General features: G+C 32.4%; 1 protein-coding gene and 1 long non-coding RNA gene across 2 annotated transcripts; one reads left to right on the top strand and one right to left on the bottom strand.

Annotated features, from left to right (window-relative positions):
* The first annotated feature begins 1,278 nt into the window (after positions 1-1,278).
* Positions 1,279-2,976, top strand: LOC139483434 (uncharacterized). The gene has a single exon (XM_071267455.1). It carries the CDS (start codon positions 1,279-1,281, stop codon positions 2,974-2,976), a length of 1,698 nt encoding a protein of 565 aa, XP_071123556.1.
* A 4,391-nt stretch (positions 2,977-7,367) lies between these two features.
* LOC139482219 (uncharacterized) lies at positions 7,368-14,309 on the bottom strand. The gene is made up of 3 exons (XR_011654797.1): positions 14,144-14,309; positions 13,678-13,790; positions 7,368-8,872 (listed from the first exon to the last, which is right to left on the bottom strand). It is a non-coding gene; the product is annotated as an uncharacterized lncRNA (long non-coding RNA).
* Positions 14,310-17,223: the final 2,914 nt, after the last annotated feature.

Raw genomic sequence — 17,223 nt, 5'->3', positions numbered from 1 at the left:
CATAGACTTTTTGTTACGTTATCTTGAAACAACTGAAGAATATAAAACTAGGAGACTATCAATCATTTTCGTTCAGAGCTCCACAGTTTTAGTAAATCACGCAATATAATAAGTATTAAAAAAAGATGAAATATGCTCTACAGTTTATTTTCCATTTCTGATTAAGGGTGTACATAATACAACGAGAACTACTGTTGTTTATTGCTTATTTTGTGTTTAGAACTTTTAAGATATTTTGCAGTGATATATGTCTTAATTCTTGTATCATGACGAGAGATCAAATTTGACATATTCTCTTTATTCTTCACAATCTACATCCTTTTCTACTCGCGAAACCTGCAAAACGTAAACGCTAGTAAATGGTAACAGTATTTGTTTTATTTATGCAGTCCAGAAAGACAAATAATTGTTTAGGTTTGTTTCTGTGTCTGTCGAACTCGACAGTAAAGTTTAACCAACTACATGAAATAGCTGTTTTTGTACAACCTCGCCATCTTTTTGTGCATTATGTTTGAACAATATTTTATCTTCTAAAAGTGCACAACAGACAGAGATTTAGAAACCTGAAAAAAATTTATGTCAATCTGTCTTTCTTAACAAGATGACAAAATTAAAAGCAAAGTGTAAAGAAACTTGCTACTATACAATATGCAATAGAAGAATTGAGAATTGAGGAATATGACAGTTCTTGTCCATTCGTTTTTGATGTGTTTTGTAATTTGATTTTGCCATGTGATTATGGACTTTCCGATTAGATTTTCCTCTGAGTTCAGTATTTTTGTGATTTTACTTTTTTCTTCAACACAGAGAGAAAATCCCGCACCTAGAACACACACTATACTCTAAAACATATAAACGAACTGAAGTTACAAAAAAACAACCCAAACAAGACTAACAATGCCGAGAGACTCGATTAAATATGTCAAATTTATACCCAATATAGAAAAAACCAATACACAACAGATTGACTGATTACATCTTAAATTATTTGGAAAAAAAAGAATGAAACAACATTCGAAAAATTTCAAGCGTCTAAAGTGCTTTAAATACACTTGATAGCATTGTTGAGGTAAGAGTCTGCATACATAATCATCGGATTAAAAATGGAACATTTTTGGGAATTTCCTAATTTAATGTTTAGATGTTCTTTCACTAAAGGGCTCCAAGCCAATATCCCAATACGTTTTAGTTTTAGAATGATGTGATATTTACCCATGTAAGATAAACAACACCATAAACAAGAAGCATGGAGTCAGTAAATTACTTTTATTTTCCAGGATGGCATCATCCAGTTCTAAGCTGTGTGGTTCATGCAAATTTAGACACATTATATCAGCTGCGATTTTCTGGTGCACGACCTGTGACGAAGGATTGTGTAGCCAATGCGTTGAACATCACAAGACTAACAAGGCGAGTCGTACACACCAGGCAATACCAATCAGTCTGTATATAAATGTTGAATCATTTTCTTCTAGCTTCAAGCAGGAATGCGAGAAACATGAAGAGAAAAAAATATTTTACTGTCCTGACCACGAAGTTACTCTCTGTAGATTGTGCATACAAGAAAATCATTGGCTGTGCTCCGGGTTAAAACCAATAATCGAAGTTGCACGTCATGCAAAGAACTCCGTCGATTTATTGGATGTCGAAACAGGGTTTGAAGAACTTGGAAAAACTTTGGAGGAACTTAAAAATAACAGAATTCAGAACATCAGTGAAATAAAAGATGACAAGAAAACTATCCATACGAAAATTGAGTCTCTAAGAGAACAATTTGATAAACATTTAAATGATATTGAGTCAAGTATATTTAAAGATTTAGATACATACGCCAATTGCAATTTGTCCGAAGGTCACCAGTTGTTGTCAGATTTGAAAGAAAAGGAACAAAGCATTGAAAAGACAAGGACAACAATAAACATGATAAAACAAATAAATGATGGATTATCAGATGTTCAGGTCTTCTTAGTCACAAAAGAATTTAGGACAAAATTACACGAGTTAGAAAAGTGGTCCTCGGCAATTTGTCAACTAGATGCATCAAAGGTAACTTCTCTACAGTTAAAAATCAATCCAAACATAGAAAAAATGTTTTCGGAATTGAGATCTTACGTGCAATTACAAGTTTACCGGGAATCCTGCCAGATTAATGTTCGAGCATGGGAGCAAAAAAGAGCGCAAGTTAATGTTCCGACTATAATATATATTAAAAGTCGTAATATAGATAATATTCAACTGAAACTTGAACGTAGATTTCTGTTAACGAAAGATACACACAGAGGATGTATTATTGTCCCGGACGGTAGAATGGTTTTTGCTCTTTGTTTTGGAAATCAACTGTCAGTGTACAAAGAGGATGGAACGATTTCTACAAATATAAAAGTTGGAAAATGTCCTAATGATTTAGCAGTGATTAACAATAACACTGTGGCAGTATCGTGTAGAGATTCTAAATCGATCAACATTGTGAACATTGATGAGGAAATTGTGAAGCAAAGCATTGATGTCGGTGAGGCATGTCACGGTTTATCTTACCACAAGAGTAAACTTTATGTCCTCATCAAAAACAAGGGAATATGTGAGTTTGATTTAGATGGATGTTTGAACAGAACAATTCCAAAAGATGTACCAGACAGCAATGACTACTTATCCATTTATAGTGACAAGTTTGTTTATACTAGTAATGAGTGTGCATGGAATTGTAACATTACATGCTGTGATTTAAGCGGGAAACAGATATGGTCATCACCTTTCGCCGATTCTGGTATTGCAGTCGACCAGTTTGGTAATTATTTTGCTGCACACTACTGGTCAAACACATTAAAAATCATATCTAAGGATGGTAAAAGAGAAAAAGATATTTTATCCAAAAGGGACGGGATTTCTCGTCCAGAAGGCTTGTACTTTGACAAAAGTAATAATACTTTACTTGTTACCTGCGAAAGAGGTATGGCAGCCCTGTATCGTGTTATTTGATTTGCCCATGTGAATTCAAACTATTTTTGTACTACTCAAACATACAGAAATTATTCAGATATATGACCTGTGCGGCTTAAATATACTGACATTAGATTTATTTACTTGCAATTGCTTTAATTGAAATTAGTTACATTTCATTTTTTTGTACCACGATACCATAAATTGATGATGTTGACGAACATATTTAAAGCTGTTCAAAGTCTGTCGGACGGTTCAAGTCCACGTCACAAACGTTCATTAGTTTGATAAATAATTAAAATGACCTTAATCTAAGCCTTGCTTTTAATCAGTTCCTCTAATTTCATAAATTTATATTTCAGTCGACACAATTTTGCGTTTATTTTTTCCCTTATAGACTTGACATTGTCACAGTTATAATGAAAAAAAAGATAGACGGAAGATATCAAAGTTAATATTCAAACTCATTATGACAAACTAACAAAACACCATGATAAATGTCGACATATATCACACAATAGTGTGGGAGACACCCTCTACTTATAAAGTTGATACAATTGTTATCTGTACAAAATATAAAAAAAACAACTAAAAATCTTAGTAAATACCTAAAATTGGCTGAGAAACTCACTGCTAATATTGACAGTACTGTGTTTATGATACTATACATATTGAATTATGTATAAGATTGATTTAATGTATTTCGATGTAGTTTAAATTTCATCATATATTTGTTTATGTAATATGGTGCATATATATAATAAAATTTTCAAACATTGTATATATCCTGTTAACTGTACTTGGTATAGAACTAAAACATTATTTAACGATAAAAAAACATTAAAAACAGCAGTTAAAGTACTAACCAGAGCACAGAAAACTAAAGACTGAGCAACTCGGCACCCACTCCAAAAAATTAAATAAAAATGAAAAATAAGAACAGACCTTGGGTGAACCCAGGTAATACAGAAAGGAAAACAGATCCTGCTGCATATGTGACACCCATGTGTTGTTCATGTAGGTACAAACTCAGGGATAAGTCTAATTTGATGATAAACAAAGTGAATGGACATCATCTATATAGCGGAACAGGAAATTAAAGGATAACGATAGCGTCTTTTCAATCTCCATACGACGATCCTGTATAAGCAAGTCGATATGAATGGAGAGACAATCAGACAAGAAGATGAGCGCAGTTGGTTCCCATCAAAATGTCTTAAAGTAAGCATCTTCATAATATTTGTTTTCGAGAGTTTTTTTCCATTTTTTTACAAAGTAGGATTTGTACCTCCCTAAACAAAGATATTTGTATCTGAGTTAGTCATTATTTTTTATGAAACAAAGCATAACATTTTTTTTTAATTTGACTTTAAGTTTGGAATGAATCAAACTTATGTCAAGGTTCGAAAAGTCGAATGCTTTTATACTGTTACAGGAGAAAAGTTTCTAAGATTGCATGTGTAATAAAATAAAATTTACGGTACCAATTTTCTTGCACCAGATGCGCATTTCGACAATACATGTCTCTTCAGTGATGCTCGTGGCCAAAATATTAGAAATCCAAAGCTTATATAAATGATGAAGAGCTATAATCCAAAAGGTCCAAAAAGTAAAGCCAAATCCGTGAAAGGAATCAGAGCTTTGCATGAGGGAGATACATTCCTTAGTTTATAATAATTTCTTAAATTTCGTAACAGTAAATTTAAATAACACAAAAAATCCGTATGTTCATGCCAGTACCGAAGTACTCGCTACTGGGCTGGTGATACCCTCGGGGACTAATAGTCCACCAGCAGAGGCATCGACCCAGTGATAGTAATAAAATTTACGGTACCAATTTTCTTGCACCAGATGCGCATTTCGACAATACATGTCTCTTCAGTGATGCTCGTGGCCAAAATATTAGAAATCCAAAGCTTATATAAATGATGAAGAGCTATAATCCAAAAGGTCCAAAAAGTAAAGCCAAATCCGTGAAAGGAATCAGAGCTTTGCATGAGGGAGATACATTCCTTAGTTTATAATAATTTCTTAAATTTCGTATCAGTAAATTTAAATAACACAAAAAATCCGTATGTTCATGCCAGTACCGAAGTACTGGCTACTGGGCTGGTGATACCCTCGGGGACTAATAGTCCACCAGCAGAGGCATCGACCCAGTGATAGTAATAAAATTTACGGTACCAATTTTCTTGCACCAGATGCGCATTTCGACAATACATGTCTCTTCAGTGATGCTCGTGGCCAAAATATTAGAAATCCAAAGCTTATATAAATGATGAAGAGCTATAATCCAAAAGGTCCAAAAAGTAAAGCCAAATCCGTGAAAGGAATCAGAGCTTTGCATGAGGGAGATACATTCCTTAGTTTATAATAATTTCTTAAATTTCGTAACAGTAAATTTAAATAACACAAAAAATCCGTATGTTCATGCCAGTACCGAAGTACTGGCTACTGGGCTGGTGATACCCTCGGGGACTAATAGTCCACCAGCAGAGGCATCGACCCAGTGATAGTAATAAAATTTACGGTACCAATTTTCTTGCACCAGATGCGCATTTCGACAATACATGTCTCTTCAGTGATGCTCGTGGCCAAAATATTAGAAATCCAAAGCTTATATAAATGATGAAGAGCTATAATCCAAAAGGTCCAAAAAGTAAAGCCAAATCCGTGAAAGGAATCAGAGCTTTGCATGAGGGAGATACATTCCTTAGTTTATAATAATTTCTTAAATTTCGTAACAGTAAATTTAAATAACACAAAAAATCCGTATGTTCATGCTCATGTTCATGTTCATGTTCATGTTCATGTTCATGTAACAGATTAGTGAAAAACTGTTCCTGTTTGCCTAATGTTATCCCAAGTTCTCTAATAAACTGACGATTGTTAAAGTATATATGTTTTATTTATACGTGTTGTTTACGTGTATTTCTATAGTTCACATTTACAATACATTTCAATAAGATATAAATTTTCAGAATACGATGGTCAAGTTTACGTTTAAATCCTTACCTGGTTAGTAAGATATAAAGTTTTAGATAAAATGTAGAATATAATACGGTCAACTACTAACTAGCGTTCAAATCCCAAAAGTGCAATCCCCCAAACCCTAGAGCTTACGTATTTCTATCCCAAAAATGACGTCATAGGCCCGGCCGGGCTTTCTGTGTCCCGGTGAGTGTCCCGGTGGGGAAAACAAAATGGACGGAACTACAAGAGTTGTCAATAAAAGGAGATAGAATAAAAGATAAGAAAGTTAACCAAACCCCTGAAAAGTTTAAGGACTTACAGTAAAATGACTACCGTCACACATGTAGTACTCTAACATATCTTCTGAGTTGGGTCCGATAACTTTCAATGTGATTGATTAAATTACAATTACTTTGTCATTTGTACGATTAAATTTAATTAATGATTACATCATTCCTGAAAGTATCTGATTAAATTGGCAAAGTTATCATGATTACATCTGATTACAATGAATTTGGAAAAATCATTTGAATGATGCGAATGAATAAACATTCAATATAACTATAGCATTTATTTTAAAAAAATAGGATTTTGTTTGATATCTTATAAGATAATAACTTCAAAGTTCATCTATTTAGTAAAACCACATAAATTCACAACATATATACATGAACATTGTGTCACTTGTAATGACCCATTACGCTCACACATTTTTGATATCTGAATAATTCAACTGCATTTTAATAAAGGTTTATAAAGCCTTTAAGGGTTTGGTGTGTGTCTTCTGACCTCCTCCAGACTTTAAATGTATTTAAAGGTGCAGTTGCTGGAAGTTAAATATGAGTGAAATAAATTTACCAGTTAAAAACTATGAAATATTCTTAATAGAATCGCTTATTAAATTTTGAAAATGATGAATTGAATACAAGTACTAAAAATCATTGCATTATACATGTCCAGTTCAAATACATAGCAATTGTTTTTTATTTTAAACAACATATTTGTCCAACTTTAAATTAGTTTGTGCTACTAAGATAAATTTTCACTTGTCTGATTTATCCTCAATCATACATGTATATTGCCCTACAGCTACACACAATTGGTATTAATTGCAATAAAAACAAACTTTAATTGGTCTGCTACCTGTCAATTCAAAGTTGACAAAAATCACAATATCAACAAAATATTATAATTCATGGGTTAACATGGTTTAAAATAATGGTCAAAGAAAAGTATTACTTGAATATAAAAGAGGGACGAAAGATACCAAAGGGACAGTCAAACTCATAAATCTAAAACAAACTGACAACGCCATGGCTAAAAATAAAAAAGACAAACAGAAAAACAATAGTACACACGACACAACATAGAAAACTAAAGAATAAACAACACGAACCCCACAAAAAATATAACAGCTATCAAATACATGTATATATATATCGTGTTTATATATATTCGACCTTTTTCCTGTTTGAATGGTTTTACAAAAGTGATGTATGTGATCCTTTATATCTCGATGTTCGGTGTAAGCCAAGTCTCCGTGTTGAAGACCGTACTTTGATATATAAAGGTTATACTTACCACATATTTATAGGATCAATATTAAACATTTTGGGATATAAAAATTAACAAAAGAGGTATATTCCAATTTCAATTTACATATATCATGTCCGACTCTACGATATTTTTCTTGGACACAATTACATGTACATTTATTAGGGACGGTGTCATATCAACAACCTTCTTTTGTAAACCTACAGGTAAAAACCAGTACCTTTCTCTCCAAAGCTGTCACCCAAATACTGTACAATGCGTATCACGTACAAAAGATATCAGAGTAACATTTACAGTTTCTAAGATATATGTTCTAAACAAAAGATATCAGAGTAACAGTTACTCAAATTCAGTACCCAAAACCCTCCTTCCTTGATGGGTGCATTTTACATAGACAAATAAAATCGTATAATATAATCCAAATGAGGATGTTAATTTGATGTATGCCTTTTTGTGCTTCTTCGTTACATTTGTTGTTTTTATAGTGATTACGATGATAACACAATGTTCACTGTTATACCCCTATTTTTGACATTCTCACCTATTGTGTCTGTTTGTTTTGTTCACGCATCGGTGACAATATAATGGAATTTGATGCGACTGTCATACAAGTGAGAGGTTTAGCTAGTATAAAACCAGATTCAATCCACCATTTTCTACATTTGAAAATGCCTGTACCAAGTCAGGAATATGACAGTTCTTGTCCATTCGTTTTTGATGCGTTTGGTTATTTGATTTTGCCATGTGATTATGGACTTTCCGAATTGATTTTCCTCTGAGTTCAGTATTTTTGTGATTTTATTTTTTACATGAACTTTGCGGTTTTGTTTACCAAACGATATTATAGGAAATGGAATATTGATAATGGGTTCGTATGTGTTAATACTGACAGCTGCAACGACATATTACAGTACAAACAGAAGAGGCGAAATAGTTCCATTTAATTTATCATACAATCCCGCCTTTACTAACCTGTACCGCTGGACCAGTGCCAATTCGGGATTTAGTAGAGAACTCTTCCCAATCATAAATATTGAAACAACAATTAACAACGTTTGGCTCGTTATAATTTGAATAACAATCAAGATTATTATTGCATATGACTACCACGTGACAAGATATTGATGAGGGATATTAGTTATTCGAAATATTCATACTTTTTTCTATGATTTTGCTTTTGATGTGGTGTTGTTGTACCCTGTTAGACATGCTTATTATATATATTCTACGTATATTGGTACAACTTACCATCTTTTTTGTAGATAATAAAACCATAAGGACTAATGTTGGCATTTGCGCAGTATAAGAATTTGTCTTTCTTACATTGCTCTGTTTCATTCTGTTTGCACATTGATCCCGCTCTTATAATGTCTGTTTCATTTATGTATAAACACACACAACTGTCTTGCTGATTATATTAATGAAAAAAGTTGAAAATAGTCAATGTTTTCATGACAAGTTACATGTAGCTACCTTGATTTCAAGCAACAAGTTTGATATTATATTGTATGATGAACGCAAAGAGGTCGTCTGATGATTTACCACGTTTATTGTGTTTTAAGAGTAGATGACATCACCGGCAAGGACGATAGTTGTGAAAATGGTACACTGCAGTTTTGTTACAATATTGGATATCTAGAGCTTCTTAAAACACCGTAGAAACATCGGAATTGCCCTAGACCTTAATATCATTGCACGCAGCTGCAAAAATGTCTAGCTTGTCACTCGCAAGAAAAAGGTTCGTGCTTAACCAAGACGTGCAAATGCAGAAAAGCTATGGTACCGTGTGGAAGTAAAATTCATTCTAAGCATACATGCAATAATACAATTAGCGAAGAAAACTAAGATCACCTGACTGTGGCATCTATATTTAATGTTTATGCAGCCTTTGAATTATAGAATTAATACATTTTTAAGTTACCATTATTGTTTTCTTTTAAAGATATAGTTTATTGTATTATTGAAACATTTCAAATGCATATTTGAAAAAAAACCTATATGGTCCAAATACTCATATGGTCCGGCCTGTTAATAACCAAACGAGAGTATATATACTCAAATGGTGGGACCATATGAGTATATGCATATGGTCATGACCATACGCGAATGGTCTAAATACTCATATGGTCCGGAACAGATACAATGCTTTATCAAAGCGTATCAATTAATATACAAATTGTTTGTCCACAATCATCTTGAGTTATCATAATTAAAGTTCGGAATAAAGTGTTTCATGATATATACTGGCTATAATTCATCTATTTAAACAGATTAATTTTTTCACGGTAATATTTGCTATTTTCGTCGATAAAGATTCACATACATGATGAATATAGACAGGAATCACAGATGTCATTCGGTTAATCGTGAACAATTTGTGAAAAAATACATAATGGTGGTAAAATATTACGATTGGATCAGGAAAGCTCTCGTATAAGTTACAAGATAAAAAATAAAAATAAAACTGTTTGTCAAAACAAAAAATGGTCTGTTCTATAACTAGTATTTCTTTAAAAGAGCTATCTCATTCTGTGAAAATATTCGTAATCCACCAATATTAAAACCTTTGGCAAGAAACGCATGTGCATTACAAAACGTAATTTACTATGTGTTTCAATTGTTTTTAAGTAAGTCTTTCTATACTTAGTGACGGATAGCATGGCATCTTATAAGGGCAATCAAAGTTTATAACAGAACTATGTCAATCATAAAATTAAAAATCAAACCAAAGAAAGGAAAACAAAATTAACGCCAAAAAATAATTGAAAAGAAGAAAAAAATAATAGAGCACATTCACAAGCAGGAGTGTCATGTTTGCTTCTGTTTATAGTGAAACTATCTTTATTCATCTACTTTAACATAGTGGTATTTACTATAAAAAGTTTATATCTTGAATTTTGAGAAAAACATATATATTTATTAATTGCAAATAAACACGTAAATTTTACAGTGCTTTATGAATATTCGTAAGGTTTCTTAACGTAGAATATCGCGTTACATTTTGATCTGTTTGTATTGACCCAGGTCTATGTATACGAGAACTTGAAAATGGCAGTCGCAAGAATTGTGTGCGTTGTCACAGTGGGAAAATGGACATAAACTGATTTTAAAACTTGTCGGACATTTTGTAAAAGGTTGTGTAAAATCAATATTTTTCTTATATTTGCAACATTTCACTAAGGGGTTTTGTTTTTTTTAGTGTGAAAGATTTAAGTAAAGTTTATTAGATTAATCTAATCGTATTTCATGTTTCAATTTGTTTTGTTCTATTGGTAATTGTTATCTAGTATGTGCTACATTTTGTTTTTAATCGATTAATAGAATTTGCACCCATTCAGAGAAATATTTGTCAAATCTATTCAAGTAAATTATGGTTTGTTATATAAACTGTTTTATTATGTCAATGTGGCAGATTTGATTTAGTATTACAATGAGAAGTTCAAACTCTGTACATTTGTATTCCATGCTGAAGTTATTAAATTATACATCGCTACCTAGAGTCATTTTGCGAGGGAAAGTGTCAGAGTCAGTACAGACTCGTCGTACTATGTATTGTGCTATTGTGGTTCCAGGCCAACACACCTCCCAGTCACACGATATATCCAATTTCTATTTGTCCCAATTTATATTACCTGTACACCTTTATAGTTATTGTTTTCATTCATTGTGGACACAACAAAGGACAAGAATCACTTATGGCACAAAATATCAACTTTATCATAAAACACCAAAAAGGACAAAGTTTGATTCGTAAATGGACCTAATGCAGATGTTGTTAAGCTAAATAAATCAATTATTTTCATAAAAGTACATAATATTCTCAAGTGAGCCCATTCTGGAAATTTAGTCAAAATATTTCAGGCTTAAAAGCTTTAAGGAAACCTTGGCCACCTGCAATCCAAAAATGTTTGTAAGTAAAAGGTTTCAATTTTGATATAACATTCATCAATATAAATATTTAGTAAAGGGGTCATAGCTTCATTTATTTAAAAAAAAAATGTGGACTTTTGTTTGTCTTAGTAGTATTATCACAAGTATATATATATGTGAAATTTGTAATTGTTTTTGTCTGATTTAAGGTAGATTCAGGGTATACCGCCATCTCGGATTGTACAATCCTAGGACATAAACGGTCTAGTTCTTTGCCCAAATCTGGAAATTTGGAGACATATTTGCGTTGTTATTGGTTTGATTGTTTATTCATATAGAGAAAAACTGAGTGAATCATTGCATTATCTTTTTTTCTACAAGTACCAAATATTTGTGTTTAAGAATCATTTTTTATTCAAATTAGCCATTTAAAGGAAGATATTTAATTACGTATTGGTTACGTGCCACATAAATGATTGTTGAATATAATATTATGATAAGATTAAAACTATGTTATTCTTATGTGTCGATTAGTTAAATTTTAAATATGCCGTTTTCCGTACGAATAGATTAAGACATAAAACATAAATCGTAAAAGATCGACCGTAAAGAATTAATGGTCACGGGTTAAATTCTTGTGTAACGTGATTTAATGTTGTATATGTATTTTATATAAATGCTGCTGAATTAAGTAAAGATGAAAAAAAAGTGCACGTGACATCTGAACGAATTCATTGAATGCATATCTCATTCATTTCGTAGAATAGTACATAGTAATACATGTATTGTAGTTCGCTATTACTAAGTGCGATGTAATGTGAAATTTAATATATTTGTATTTTAAAAACACTGAACTGTTAAATTATCGATGAATATGGTATTGTTGTTTAAAAGTTGTGGCGTTTACTCATTTGGAACCAGAGAACAGTGTTAGTAATTTGTTTACCCAAGATACGACTCTATTACATGAACATAAAATAGAATTACAAACTAAGTCATAAACGTCTTGTTTGCGTAAGATAAATTAGTATCAGATTATTACATGGCACTTTTAAGTAGTCAGCACTTCGGTGTTGACATGAATATCAATTATATGGTCATTTTTATAAATTTTCTGTTTACAAAACTTTTGAATTTTTCGAAAAACTAAGGATTTTCTTACCCCAGGAGTAGATTACCTTAGCCGTATTTGGCACAATTTTTGGTAATTTTGGGTCCTCAATGCTCTTCAACTTTGTATTTGTTTGGCTTTTTAACTATTTTGATCTGAGCTTCACTGATGAGTCTTATGTAGACGAAACGCGCGTCTGGCGTATTAAATTAGAATCCTGGTACTTTTGATAACTATTAATAGCAGAATGTATTATCAGCCCAAGTACTGAAGGCTGGAGGGCTGATATTGACCAAGGGCTGATAATAAATCTGATATGAAAAATGACATACTATGATCTTTCTATTATATGCTTCAACAATGGATAACATAACAGTTTAATATATCAAACATTTGAGTAGTTCTCCAGATGAAGTTCAAATGAAATGTTTATGGCAGAAAGACGCCATATGTAATACATCGGTTATGAAACAATTTTATCATATGCCTCAACAGAGGAGACAAAACAAAAGTATCACATTGCTTTTTACAAATGACGATAAAAAAAACCCAACAAAACATAATTACATAAAAAAAAAAAATGTATCATTTGTTTAGCATTTGCATACTATAATTTCCTGCTTCCTAATATTTAGTTTGTATCTTACATATTATATTCTTTTTCTCAAGAGCACGACATATGTATAGGCTTGACAAAATTGCAAACATTCCCGCAATTGATTTCCCAAAAACGAAATACAATCCCGTTAACTTATTATAGAATGTAACCTACCGATTTAGACTTATCACCAGGTTTGTGCTGCAATGAACACGACGGGTGCCACATGTGAAGCAGGATCTGCTAGCTCGTCCGGAGCACATTATATCACCGCTAGTTTTTGGTGGGGTTAGTGTTGCTCCGTTGATTGTTTTTCTATGCTGTGCTTTGTGTACTACTGTTTTTTTTGTTGGTCTGTTTTATTTTAATATTTTCCATGGTATTGACAGTTTATATCGTTTAACGAGTTTGCATGCTATGTCCCTTTGGTATATCATCCCTTTCATTTATCTTGTATGCGTGGAATTGATACAATTGTTGAATAATATTTTTTTTCCTTTCCATTATAACAACTTGTTGATATTTTTATTGGAGAGTACTGTTTTTTGTTTGTTGTAATTCTGTGGTAAATACTTTTAACAATAGTTATACATATAAATAGAATATCGATGTCTAATAAATTAAATTAATCTACCTTTAAACCAATATATGCATAGGCTTGACAAGATATCAAACAGTCCTGCAATTGATTTCCGTATCTAACAACTGTGGTTTTTACTATGTCTTCCTGTTTAACATGGTAGCATTCTGAAGTACAAATGAACAAATAGACAAAATTTAAAATTCAAGTAAAGCATGGAATGACAACATCATGAACTGTTCGACCGGATTTGTGACGCCTCAATTTTCGTAATCGAGTTTCTTCAGTATATTAACTATACGTGCGATATAAGGATTTTTTTTATGAATAACGGTTAACAAAACTGTTTTCATTTTTCATAATTTCAGTCTTGTTCTTTCGTTATGAAAAATCATTTCTTAATAACGCAACAAATGTTGGAAACAATAAAAAAAAAGATGCGCAGAACAATGCTGCACAAAGTGATGTAACTGTACTATCATCAACATATACACATTATAGGTTTCATAGACATACTTACTTTTATATTCAACCCAAGGTGTATATTCTACAGATGCATCTACCCATCCATATTGTCCATTTATGTTGTTAGAAACCTGGATTTCCTCAAATAAACCAATCAGCTTGCAGCTATTTCTTGCTTCTTTCCATGTATTTTTACGTCTTTTGAAATATGCAGTTGGTATTTCAGCAAAAAATGAATTATAAAATTACAAATATATATTTCTTTTCTATAAACTGGTTGTTTATCGAAGTGACAAAAAATTAAAAATAACAAAAATACCGAACTCAGAGGAAAATTCAAAACGGAAAGTCTATAATCAAAAAGAAAAATCAAAAGCTCAAAACACATCAAACGAATGAATAACTACTTTCACATTCCCGACTTGGAACAGGCATTTTCTTGTGAAGAAATAGTTGTATAGTCAACTTTAACTTTAACTTAGTACTTGTTTGGCTTTCTAACTATTGAGATCAGCGTCACTGATGAGTCTTATGTAGACGAAACGCGCGTCTGGCGTCTTCAATTTTAAGCCTGGTACCTTTGATAACTATTTTCATCACTGGGCCGATGCCTCTGCTGGTGGGCGTTTCGTCCTTTAAAGTATCACCAGCCAAGTAGTCAGCTCTTCAATGTTGACATGAATATCAATGATATTTTTTTAATTTACTGTTTGCAAAGGTTCATTGTATTAACCATTCGAAATACTAAGTATTTTCATATCTCAGGCATATATTAACTAGTTATCAAATGTACCAGGATTATAATTTAATACGCCAGACACGTGTTTCGTCAACATAAGACTCATCAGTGGCGCTCAGATCAAAATAGTAATAAAGCCAAACAAGTATCTGTACAAAGTTAAAGAGCATTGATGACCCAAAATTCCAAAAAGTTGTGCCAAATACGGCTAGACGAATTTGGCACAACCTTTTTGAATTTTGGGTCCTCAATGCCCTTCAACTTTGTACTTGGTTTGGCTTTCTAAATATTTTGATCTGTGCATCCCTAATGAGTCTTGTGTAGACCATACGCGCGTATGGAGTATTAATGTTATAAGCCCGGTACTTTTTAACTTTTAACTAACAATAAGAATGCAATAAGAACACCGTATTTCTATTACCATGTTGAGCGAGTTTAAAAAAAAATATTATGCTTAGCTGTATTTGGCAAAACTTTTAGGAATTTTAGACCTCAATGCTCTTCACCTTCGTACTTTAGTTGGCCTTTTTAACTTTTTTTTATTCGAGCGTCACTGATGAGTTTTTTGTAGCCGAAACGCGCGTCTGGCGTATATACTAAATTTAGTCCTGCTATCTATGATGAGTTTATTTATTGTACGAATTATTCGGCAAATTCAATTTTCATATATTGCTTTCTGATTAAGTACCTACGGAACAAACATATTTTCTAGTTTATCATGCAAAAAAACAATTACAAAAACGCTTGGTGAACTCCAATAGTGCATGCACACAAGCGAACTGCTCTAGCTGGTAATTAAAGACGTTAAGGTGCACAATTGACTTCGTTGTTTGGAGAAGGACATAACTCGAATGTGGTTTATTAAGCAATGCATTAAGTAAACTTGTTTTAATGTATAAGCATTTAGTGTGTATCTAAGTGTTCAAGGTGTGGTTATGATCCTATGCAACATGTTTTACCCTGCCGTATTTTTGTGCCTGTCCCAAGTCAGAATCCTTTGTAAGTCATGTAGGATTTTTTTTTCGGTTCATTTTAATGTCTCAGAGTTACGTGTGACGTCAAATTTCGCTGAACTTGTACACCTTTTTGTTAAGAGGACATCTGAAGCTCGTCTTCGGGTTAAGAATTTTCTCGCTGTGTTGAAGACTTTTTTGTGGCTTTGGTCTGTTTCTGCTCTGTGACTGTGTTGTTGTCTCTTTGACACATGTCCCATTTCCTTTCTCAATCTTGCAACCTGATATTAAGCACATGCTAAACTTGTAATCTCGGTTTATCAATTAATCTAGGTACATTTTTGCAATTTGAATATGTGTTTGAGCTGATAAGAATGATTATTCTGTGGAACGAATTAGTAAACTAAATGGGGTTACCAAGTGTATTTTCCTTGTTTCACTTGTGTGTTCTTTTACTGACAACGGCTTTAAACTGAGCGTCACCGATGAGTCGTATGTAGACGAAACGCGCGTATGGTGTATCAAGTTATAAAAACCTGGTACCTTTGATAACTATTAAAAGATGCATTACCAAGGGTGAAATCAAAATTTGAATGAATACGAAATAATGTTCCCATTATTGACTTACACATTTGTCAAAAGCCACAATTGTGTTTGCGTTTATTCCGACAGAACTGAGGCAAACTGACACCGAATTTTCAATACCACTTAAAGTTTTGTTATTTTTCAAATGCGTCCCGATACATCGATGTCCCTCTGCTACCTTTTCTTTTATATTAATGTAAATTTCAAATATTTTAAACAAAGGGGCTCTTAGAGCTTACTACCAAAATGCTCAAGTGCGGAGAAATAAACGAAGAAAAAAAGAAAGAAGTTTTTGAAAAACGACACAATTGTCAGTTACGTTGCTTTCTCCGGGAGATTTGAATATTTGTTATCTAAATAACAGTAGGCTATTAAAAGTTGCGACTTAGATCCCTTCACTATACGGATATGGATAGTAAACTGCACATTGCTAGAAAACATAGAGATAGTAATGTCAACGTTAAAAAATGTTACTTATAAAATATAAGTAAAAAGGCAACACGAAAAAATATTTGAAAAACATTGATCAACAAAGTTATAATAGTTAACATAACCGAGTTCCTGTGCTCCAGATGACAAAAAGATATAAAATTGTTTTTAATATGAACATACATTTTTCTCAATCGATGACAGTAGGTCATTATGGCGAGATACTACATATATGTCCATTTTGTACATGTACACGATAGTTTTTCGATTAACTTAACGAACATAGATTCGCAAATGGCAAATGCTTTTTTTGGCATTTCAGATACATACATGTATTTCATTTCTTATTGAAGAGGTGAATAATGTAAACAACAGTTAAGGGGTAAAATCAGAGTATAAGTTGTTTACACACTCTGTCGACAAAAAAAA

Source organism: Mytilus edulis, chromosome 7 (genome assembly GCF_963676685.1).
Source record: "Mytilus edulis chromosome 7, xbMytEdul2.2, whole genome shotgun sequence".
Lineage (NCBI taxonomy): Eukaryota > Metazoa > Mollusca > Bivalvia > Mytilida > Mytilidae > Mytilus > Mytilus edulis.
This window is presented reverse-complemented; position numbering and strand designations above follow the sequence as displayed.

Excerpts from the sequence above, each read along its gene's own strand:
- LOC139483434 (XM_071267455.1), top strand. The coding sequence starts at position 1,279 with ATGGCATCATCCAGTTCTAAGCTGTGTGGTTCATGCAAATTTAGACAC.